General features: G+C 46.0%; 1 protein-coding gene across 1 annotated transcript in view; it reads right to left on the bottom strand.

The window, feature by feature from the left end:
• The window catches only part of abca1b (ATP binding cassette subfamily A member 1b), a 58,003-nt gene that overhangs the window by 6,898 nt on the left and 41,105 nt on the right, over nucleotides 1-10,000 (bottom strand). Inside the window, exons 31-43 of the mRNA XM_088080686.1 lie at nucleotides 8,638-8,732; nucleotides 8,492-8,524; nucleotides 8,282-8,387; nucleotides 7,490-7,564; nucleotides 6,564-6,733; nucleotides 5,868-6,045; nucleotides 5,648-5,763; nucleotides 3,527-3,671; nucleotides 1,814-1,937; nucleotides 1,605-1,734; nucleotides 1,093-1,219; nucleotides 828-890; nucleotides 1-91 (exon numbers count right to left, since the gene is read on the bottom strand). The exon at nucleotides 1-91 is cut by the window's left edge and continues 16 nt beyond it. Coding sequence (XP_087936812.1) covers nucleotides 1-91; nucleotides 828-890; nucleotides 1,093-1,219; nucleotides 1,605-1,734; nucleotides 1,814-1,937; nucleotides 3,527-3,671; nucleotides 5,648-5,763; nucleotides 5,868-6,045; nucleotides 6,564-6,733; nucleotides 7,490-7,564; nucleotides 8,282-8,387; nucleotides 8,492-8,524; nucleotides 8,638-8,732 — 1,453 coding nt within the window. The remainder of the gene's footprint in view (nucleotides 92-827; nucleotides 891-1,092; nucleotides 1,220-1,604; nucleotides 1,735-1,813; nucleotides 1,938-3,526; nucleotides 3,672-5,647; nucleotides 5,764-5,867; nucleotides 6,046-6,563; nucleotides 6,734-7,489; nucleotides 7,565-8,281; nucleotides 8,388-8,491; nucleotides 8,525-8,637; nucleotides 8,733-10,000) is intronic.

Genomic DNA, 10,000 nt, shown 5'->3' with positions numbered 1-10,000 from the left:
AGGCCTCTCCGCTGGTCACCAGCGTGTCTCCTGTCAGCATCTTAAAGGTTGTCGTCTTTCCGGCACCATTCACGCCGAGCAGACCGAAACACTGACATACAAAGTTCATGTTTATTAGAGACGTTTTATTTATTCAAAATGGAAATTATTGCACAAGTTTGATGAGTGTGATGAGTTTAACAGCTGAGTTGAGTGATGAGTCTGATGAGTGATGAATGTGATCATTTTGATGAGTGTGATGAATGTGACAGGTGATAAATGTGATGGATGGCAAATGTGATGAGTGTGATGAGTGTGATGAGTCTGATGAGTGTGATGAGTGTGATTAGTGTGATGAGTATGATTAGTGTGACGAGTCTGATGAGTGTGATCAGTGTGATGAGTCTGATGAGTCTGATGAGTGTGATGAGTGTGATGAGTGTGATTAGTGTGATGAGTGTGATTAGTGTGATGAGTCTGATGAGTCTGATGAGTCTGATTAGTGTGATGAGTCTGATGAGTGTGATTAGTGTGATGAGTCTGATGAGTGTGATTAGTGTGATTAGTGTGATGAGTCTGATGAGTCTGATGAGTGTGATGAGTCTGATGAGTGTGATGAGTGTGATGAGTCTGATGAGTGTGATTAGTGTGATTAGTGTGATGAGTCTGATGAGTGTGATGAGTGCGATTAGTGTGATGAGTCTGATGAGTGTGATGAGTGTGATTAGTGTGATTAGTGTGATGAGTCTGATGAGTGTAATGAGTGTGATTAGTGTGATTAGTGTGATTAGTGTGATGAGTGTGATTAGTGTGATGAGTCTGAGTGTGATGAGTGTGATGAGTCTCACCTCTCCAGGTGGAATCCCGACACACAGCCGATCCACCGCCGGCTTCTGTTTCCTCTTGAAAACCTGCAGGACACGTTGAGTCAGATCAGAGACGTGTGGACAAACAACATGTCAGGACAGAACGTGTGTCTATCAGTGTGTATTCGGGATGTCAGTTTCCTTAAACTGCTCTCGATAATCCAAAACATGGTGTGTAAGTGCATTAAGTGTGTATAGAATGTGTATGCAGTACGTATTTTGTGTGTATTTAGTGTATTAAGCGTACCTTTGTGAGCTGCCGGAGCTCCAGGATGTCTCCGTGTCCGAGGCCGTGGACGATCCTCTGTCTCTCACGGGCCACGTCCTCGTCCTCCTCTCCCAGTGGCCCCAGTTTGGTGAGTTTACTGGTCGACCTGATGACAGACGGACACAAGCTGAGCTCGTGTCGATGTACTGTGTACACGTAGCAAAAGCGTGTACACGTAGTACTGCGCACGATGATGTGCTAAATCCTGAACATGAGCGTTAAAAATCTGTGCTGCATGGTTTAGCTCCAGACCTTTATTTTGAAGGGGGCAAGTTATATGTTCTACACATTTTTTAACAGTGAACATTTTATTGTGCTGCCCCCCAGTGGACAGACCGACACATCACAGCAGCTTCCAACACCCAGCAGGTCGGATTTTAACAACGAGCACGCGCGCGCGCGCGTGTGTGTGTGAGAATGTGAGAGTGTGTGTGTGAGTGTGTATGTGTGAGTGAGTGTGTGTGTGTGTGTGTGTGTGAGTGTGTGTGTACCTGGGCTTGATGCAGAACCTGTACTGGATGAGGACGGTGATGATGAAGAACACGACTCCCTCGACCGCCATGGCGAACAGGTTCTTTCCCACCATGTCCCACTCCAGAGGGGAGCGGAAACGGTTCTCACCTGAAACACACACACGACCATCACACATCAGCAGCCGGGAACGTGTGTGTGTGTGTGTGTGTGTGTGTGTGTTAGTTACCGAATCTCTCGAGGGCGTCGGCCATCGCCTGGTTCTTCACCATGTCGATGAGTCCTCGTCCGAGACAGAAGTGAGGGAAGATGAGGAGGACGTTCTTCAGGATGTCGTTGATTCCTCCGATCTCCTGCAAACAACAACAGGAAGTTGCGTCACACACGTTTAGCTCCGTAGCTAACGCTGTCCTGGTTCCCCCCTCAAAAGGCCGATGGGATTTTTCCATTGGATTTTGAATTTTTGCAGAAAAAGAGCTCTGTGGTAAACAAACATTTATGGTACTTTCATGTTTTGTTCAGTAAGATAATCTTCACAAATGAACTCCACTTTCACGGTTTTTGAAGCCTAAACTTTATCCGAAGAAGTACAAAGCTAACGTTAGGCTATCGACAAAATCAGCGCGGTCACATGACTGAATGTGTCCACCACAGAGCGTCTGTAACGCCCTGTCGTCTCTCAGAGTTCACAGCGAGGGATTTTACTGACAGATTTAATGTTGGAAAAGAAAAGCTTAAATTCTCTTCAGCTTGTGTTAACAAAGAAAACACGACATGACGAGCGCTGTTAGCTGCAGCGAACTGTGAACTCTGCAGCAGCCAGAATACGAACGCTGACGACACGCTGACTTTACAGCACGAGGCGCCAACGCAACGTCACAAACGCACGAACACGGAGGGAAAAAGTCTCACCGAAATGGGTAAGAAGTCCTGGATTAAGCTTCAGTTTAGAGCTGCAGTTAAACAAAACTGTCTGCTGTCGGCAATAAGTGAAGTTAAAGCCAAGTTAAACAAGGAAAAAACCGAGATCCTAAGAGTCAGCCCTAAAACAGAAAGAGAAATGCTTTTGAATAATCTGGGGAATTTGACTCCCAGGATTAAATCTGAGGTCACGAGTCTCGGTATAATCCTCGAATCAGAGTGCGGCCGATTATAAATCAAAAAGTCGCAGAAAAACTGATTCATGCCTTTGTTTCAAGCCGACTCGATCACTGCGGCGTTATTTTTACAGGGTTACAGAAAAATCCTCTGAGAGACTTCGGCTGATCCGAAACTCTGCAGCTCGGCTGTTAACCAGAACCGAGAGGAGACAAACGTCAGGCCAGTCTGAGCTGATTTTAAGGTCCTGCTCCGAACAGAAAAGCTCTTCATGGACAAAGTTACATCACTGACTCGGATGTTTCTCGCTCGCCTTCACGAACACTCAGATCGTCTGCAGCTGCATTATCGGAGGATTCATCTGAGGATGTTGTCTTTTCCTTCATTTTATGCATTTTATACTCGATTTTTATGCCTATTTTCTCAGTAATGTCAGTGGGATATATTGTGTTTATTTTATTTTCCATTTTATGTGTATTATGTGCACAAAATTTTTATCCAGTTTTTTAATTTTACTTTTAGTAATATTATCAAGTGGAGTTTATCCATGTGAAGATGCATCACATGTATTCTATTCTATGTATTCTATTCTGATTTGATTTTTACAAGCAGGTTTAATTATGTCTTTTTGTCTTTTATGTGTTTTGAAATGAAGCACTTGGTGCGTTTAATTTCTTTCTTGTAAAACATGTTGGGCTGCATTTCTTGTATGAAAGGTGCTATACAGACTTTATTATTATTATTATTATTATTACTATTATTATTATTACTAAATTTATCTCTGAGCTTGGGAATAGAGCTCTGTGGAGACAGCTCTGCGTAAAAACGGCTGCAGCTGACTCACGTTGTTCCCGAACAGCTCCATGACGAAGGTGGAGATGCTGCCGTTGATGCCAATGAGGATGTTGACGCTGGTGAGGACGACGTACGCCGTGCTGGGGATCTTAAAGAAGAACGAGGCCGGGTACATCAGAGGCGTGATCGACCAGCTGCAGAGCAGAACGGCACACAACTTCAGTATGTAGCGTGTAGGAGTGTGTATTAGTATGCAGTATGTATTAGTATGTAGTGTGTAGGAGTGTGTATTAGTATGCAGCGTGTAGGAGTGTGTATTAGTATGTAGCGTGTAGGAGTGTGTATTAGTACGCAGTGTGTATTAGTATGTATTAGTATGTAGTGTGTAGGAGTGTGTATTAGTATGCAGTGTGTAGGAGTGTGTATTAGTATGCAGTGTGTAGGAGGGTGTATTAGTATGCAGTGTGTAGGAGTGTGTAGTGTGTAGGAGTGTGTGGGGTGTGTGGGGCGTGTGGTGTGTGTGGGGTGTGTGGGGTGTGCAGGGGTGTGTGGTGTGTGGGGTGTGCAGGGTGTGTGGGGTGTGCAGGAGTGTGTAGTGTGTAGGAGTGTGCAGGAGTGTGCAGGAGTGTGTAGTGTGTAGGAGTGTGCAGGAGTGTGCAGGAGTGTGTAGGAGTGTGCAGGAGTGTGTAGTGTGCAGGAGTGTGTAGTGTGCAGGAGTGTGGTGTGTGGGGTGTGTGGGGTGTGCAGGGAGTGTGTGGTGTGTGTGGGGTGTGTAGGAGTGTGTAGGAGTGTGCAGGAGTGTGCAGGAGTGTGTAGTGTGTAGGAGTGTGCAGGAGTGTGTAGGAGTGTGTAGTGTGTAGGAGTGTGTAGGAGTGTGTAGTGTGTAGGAGTGTGTCTAGTGTGTAGGAGTGTGTCTAGTGTGTAGTGTGTAGTGTGTGGGGTGTGTGGGGTGTGCAGGGGTGTGTGGTGTGTGGGGTGTGTGGGGTGTGTAGGAGTATGCAGGAGTGTGTAGTGTGTAGGAGTGTGTAGTGTGTAGGAGTGTGTAGGAGTGTGCAGGAGTGTGTAGTGTGTAGGAGTGTGTAGTGTGTAGGAGTGTGCAGGAGTGTGTAGGAGTGTGTAGTGTGTAGGAGTGTGCAGGAGTGTGCAGGAGTGTGCAGGAGTGTGTAGTGTGCAGGAGTGTGTGGTGTGTGGGGTGTGGTGTGTAGGGGTGTGTGGGAGTGTGCAGGGGTGTGCAGGGTGTGCAGGGAGTGTGGGTGTGTGGGAGTGTGTAGTGTGCAGGAGTGTGTAGTGTGTAGGAGTGTGTAGGAGTGTGCAGGAGTGTGCAGGAGTGTGCAGGAGTGTGTAGTGTGTAGGAGTGTGTAGGAGTGTGCAGGAGTGTGCAGGAGTGTGTAGTGTGCAGGAGTGTGTAGTGTGTAGGAGTGTGTAGGAGTATGCAGGAGTGTGTAGTGTGTAGGAGTGTGTAGGAGTGTGCAGGAGTGTGCAGGGAGTGTGTGGTGTGTGGGGTGTGCAGGGGTGTGTGGGGTGTGTGGTGTGTGTGGGTGTGTGTAGGAGTGTGTAGTGTGTAGGAGTGTGTCTAGTGTGTAGGAGTGTGTCTAGTGTGTAGTGTGTAGTGTGTAGGAGTGTGTAGGAGTGTGCAGGAGTGTGTAGTGTGTAGGAGTGTGTAGGAGTGTGTAGGAGTATGCAGGAGTGTGTAGTGTGTAGGAGTGTGTAGTGTGTAGGAGTGTGTAGGAGTGTGTAGGAGTGTGCAGGAGTGTGTAGTGTGTAGGAGTGTGTAGTGTGTGTGGGGTGTGTGGGAGTGTGTGGTGTGTGGGGTGTGTGGGGTGTGTGGTGTGTGGGGTGTGCAGGAGTGTGCAGGGGTGTGTGGTGTGCAGGGGTGTGTGGTGTGTGGGGTGTGCAGGGGTGTGTGTGTGTGTGTGGGGTGTGCAGGAGTGTGTAGTGTGTAGGAGTGTGCAGGAGTGTGCAGGAGTGTGCAGGAGTGTGTAGTGTGCAGGAGTGTGTAGTGTGTAGGAGTGTGCAGGAGTGTGTAGTGTGTAGGAGTGTGCAGGAGTGTGTAGTGTGTAGGAGTGTGCAGGAGTGTGCAGGAGTGTGTAGTGTGTAGGAGTGTGTAGGAGTGTGCAGGAGTGTGCAGGAGTGTGCAGGAGTGTGTAGGAGTGTGTAGTGTGTATCTGACCCGTAGAGCAGCAGCAGCAGCGCGAGGACCGGCAGGTTGGTGGAGGACACGTAGGCTTTTTGTTGGAAGCAGATGAAGATGAGGACAACCAGCGTTGCTGGGACAACGTAGTTACACTGCAAAGACACAAACAACCACGTCAAGAACACTTTAACACACACACACACACACACACACACACACACAGTGACACAGAGAGGGTGCGTTTGATTCGTCTCACCATGTCCCAGATGAAGTTGGCGACCCAGTAGAGCAGCGGCTGCACGCCGCTTATGAACTGCATGTGTTTGGCTTTACTGACGCGCTCCTGGATAAGGAAGACCACGAAGCTGGCGGGGACGAAGGACATGGCGAAGATCACGCAGATGGACACCAGGACGTCCACAGAGGTTGTGACCCTGGAGACAGACAGGAAGGACAAGTTAAACTCCTAAATAATAAAAGAACTGCAGAGACAGAGGTTCAGGTGTGTTTCCTGTCAGGTGTGTGTGTTTCCTGTCAGGTGTGTGTGTTTCCTGTCAGGTGTGTGTGTTTCAGGTGTGTGTGTTTCCTGTCAGGTGTGTGTGTTTCAGGTGTGTGTGTTTCCTGTCAGGTGTGTGTATGTTTCTCCTGTCAGGTGTGTGTGTTTCAGGTGTTTAACGTCACATCAGGAGAACGACGTTAATCTCTGGGACAAAGACATCTTTTGGGATTTTCGGGTGTGGAAGACACCATCCTCTTTGTTGGGCTGATTTTGACGGCTGAGTACCCAAGCTCATTTTCATGAAGCTCCGTATGGACTCAAATTATTGTGAAATGTGTTATTTGCTTTATGTGTAAACTGTGAACGATGTGCTCGTGGCGTGAATGTTTTGTGTGTATTTTGTGCCTGTAAATGTACATAAAAGTACGATGAAAAACCTGTGTGTGTACTCACAGCGCGACCTGCGACAGCTGCTCCTTGGTCAGGTTGAGCGGGTGGTTGAAGGCGCTGATGCCGTACTTGTTGGCGTCTTTGCCTTCGGGCAGGTTGGCTCTCAGGATGCCGTTATTCATCACGTTGATGAAGGCGCCGATGCTGTGCCAGCCTTTGTTGTTGAACCAGATCTGAGGGGAAAAATTCATGATCAAAGCTCAGGGAGGCAGTTTGATTTTGGACAAAATGTGTCAGTGCTTTAATAAAAACAAATATTTTCCTGGCATAATGCATTGGAAAAAGTGCAAAAGTCAGCGTGATATAATAGAATAATAGAACAATTAAAATCTAAAAATAAATAAACAACGATCAATAGATACAAAAACATGAATCTAGTAGAAAACTCTATAAAATATATTGTAAAAAAAACCAAACAAGGAGCAGGAACAATAACAGGAACAGGAGCTTTCACCCACACCGGACAGCCTTCATCACTCCGCGGGATTACATAACCCTCAAACTGTGTACACTGAAACTGTAAATATATAAACGCATAATGGAAACACGTCAATTAAAAAAAACAACCTCCCATTTATCACAAAAAAATGTTTACACCCCCATGAGGAGGTAATTCAGGCGATTCGAAAAAGTCATATTTTGCAAAACTGCAATGGAAACGCTTTCTTTCTTTTTTTTGCTTTTATAGGTCCAATGATGTACAACAAAGATTTTAAATATATATATACAGTATATATAAATATACATGGATACCTGTGCTTTTACTGAGTGCGCTCAGACGCACACCTGCAGATTTTTTGAGGACTTTTACGTGTGACGTCGTGTTCGTGCATTTTAAACCGGTTTTCTTCTGTTTGTGATAAATGGAAATCTGTGTTTTCCCGGAGGTTTTAAAAACGTAACAGAGAGCCCGATCAGCTGTTTCTCACCTTGACGTTGTTCTTCGTGTCCAAACCGTTGATGAAACCAGACAAACTGTCGAGGAATCGATCTGCAGCAGCTCCCTGAAACACACAATCAGCGTCTCAGGTCAGCGTCTGAGGTCAGCGTCTCAGGTCAGCGTCTCAGGTCAGCGTCTCAGGTCAGCGTCTGAGGTCAGCGTCTGAGGTCAGCGTCTGAGGTCAGCGTCTGAGGTCAGCGTCTCAGGTCAGCGTCTCAGGTCAGCGTCTCAGGTCAGCGTCTGAGGTCAGCGTCTCAGGTCAGCGTCTCAGGTCAGCGTCTCAGGTCAGCGTCTGAGGTCAGCGTCTCAGGTCAGCGTCTGAGGTCAGCGTCTCAGGTCAGCGTCTCAGGTCAGCGTCTCAGGTCAGCGTCTGAGGTCAGCGTCTCAGGTCAGCGTCTGAGGTCAGCGTCTCAGGTCAGCGTCTCAGGTCAGCGTCAGGTCAGCGTCAGGTCAGCGTCTCAGGTCAGCGTCTCAGGTCAGCGTCTGAGGTCAGCGTCAGGTCAGCGTCAGGTCAGCGTCAGGTCAGCGTCTCAGGTCAGCGTCTCAGGTCAGCGTCTGAGGTCAGCGTCAGGTCAGCGTCAGGTCAGCGTCTCAGGTCAGCGTCTCAGGTCAGTGTCTCAGGTCAGCGTCTGAGGTCAGCGTCAGGTCAGCGTCAGGTCAGTGTCAGGTCAGCGTCTCAGGTCAGCGTCTCAGGTCAGTGTCCAACACTCAATCGCAACCTTTTATTTTTCGTTTATCAGTACGAAGACGTTCGTGTCTGTGATTTGTCGCCTTCACTGACCTTCTGTAACTCAAAGATCTTTCGGACTCGCTCGATGGCGTCGTCGACCTCGTTGGCTGGTGGAAGGACCTGCGTGCTCCGGGCGCCCAATGAGAAGCCTCCGTACCTGCAGAGAGAAAAAAAAACAACCAAAAAAAACATCGACATGTGACGAACAGGAAATAACAACAGACAGTTTTCAAAATAAAAGCAGATTTAAAAAAGACTCACCTGAATTCATTCACCCAAACTTTGTTCTTCAAACTGTGAACAAACATAAAAAACCTCTCAGTCATTGGGTGTATCTACTGTGTACGTGCAGTATTTCAGAATATTTCTGTGTACATGCACTGCAGTATTTTGTCCAGGTGTGTCACCTCTTGCCGATGATCTGAGCGTATGTTTTGACCAGGTAGTCGGAGATGTTTCTTCCCGTCAGGTTCTGCAGAGAGTCGGTGGCGCTCAGCTTCATCTGAGCAACAAAAACAACACATTCAGTGAATCAAAAACACGCCTTTATACATGTTATTGTATATTAAAAACTTTACCGACCGCAGTGACGTCACTTCATGTGGAAAAACAAATCAGTCTTTTTTTCCCCAGTTTAGATACAAAGTTTCACTTTAGAAAAATGTTTCCTTCTGACATGAATCAGACATTTTTCAAAGAAAGAAGAAAATGTTTTAAAATAAAATGATTTCAGATGACTCCTAATCTTCAGATTGAACGCTACATCTTAATGTTTCCTGAATCCTCCGAGACTCTTTGATGCTTTTTACACACTTATCATTAAATAATTGTGTTCAATATTTTATTATCAAGCCAAATCACATTGTCATTATTTGAACCTCTCAACCCGTGAGACGCAGGTTCAAAACCCAACTCCTGACATTTTGGCTCTTTGCTGTGTTATTAACCCTTTAGAGACTGTTTGTCTCATTTTAGTCTCTTTCCTTCTTCCTGTTGTGATAACTGTGTGTGTGTTGATGCATGTGTCCTAAATGTAGTCCAGATTGTGTATTTGAGTGTAATCAGTGAATTTGCAGCTCAGCTCCTACAATAAGTCTAAAATACACTGTGGAAACTAAATAGTTACATTCAGACTGTTCAGGTCCAAAAATGCTCCATTGAAACCCATTCAAACTGACATTTTTGATCCCACAGCCATCAGAGCAGAAAAACAGGACTTGTATTATTTCTGGGTGTCATTCTGGGCTTTTGACTCTGAATTTGTCATTTTGACTATTTTCCACCTGATGAGGTCATTTTGACCATATTTGGCATATGGAGGAAATACATGCTATTTCCACTAGGTGACCTGTCACAGTCAATGTAGCTGCTGATCACTGACATATCCCAGACTGTCAGCAGCTACACTCACACACTGACATATCCCAGACTGTCAGCAGCTACACTCACACACTGACATATCCCAGACTGTCAGCAGCTACACTCACACACTGACATATCCCAGACTGTCAGTAGCTAAAAAATACAAAATAAATTGCGTGCATTTTTCTCATCTAAAAACATAGCGGCATCATGACAAAAACCTGGCATTTAAAGAATTACATTTCTGAAAAATAATGAATATGTGATATTTATGATTAGGACTGATGTTGGCTAAAAAATAAACTCAATGAAAGTAGAAAATCATATTAATGTATAATAATTTATAAGTTTTAAAAAGTGCATTTTGTGCTCAGAGCGGTATGAATGTGTGATATTAAAGTGGGCTCT

This window comes from Plectropomus leopardus, chromosome 8 (genome assembly GCF_026936395.1).
Source record: "Plectropomus leopardus strain MGB_pleo_1.0 chromosome 8, ASM2693639v1, whole genome shotgun sequence".
Taxonomy (NCBI): domain Eukaryota; kingdom Metazoa; phylum Chordata; class Actinopteri; order Perciformes; family Serranidae; genus Plectropomus; species Plectropomus leopardus.
This window is presented reverse-complemented; position numbering and strand designations above follow the sequence as displayed.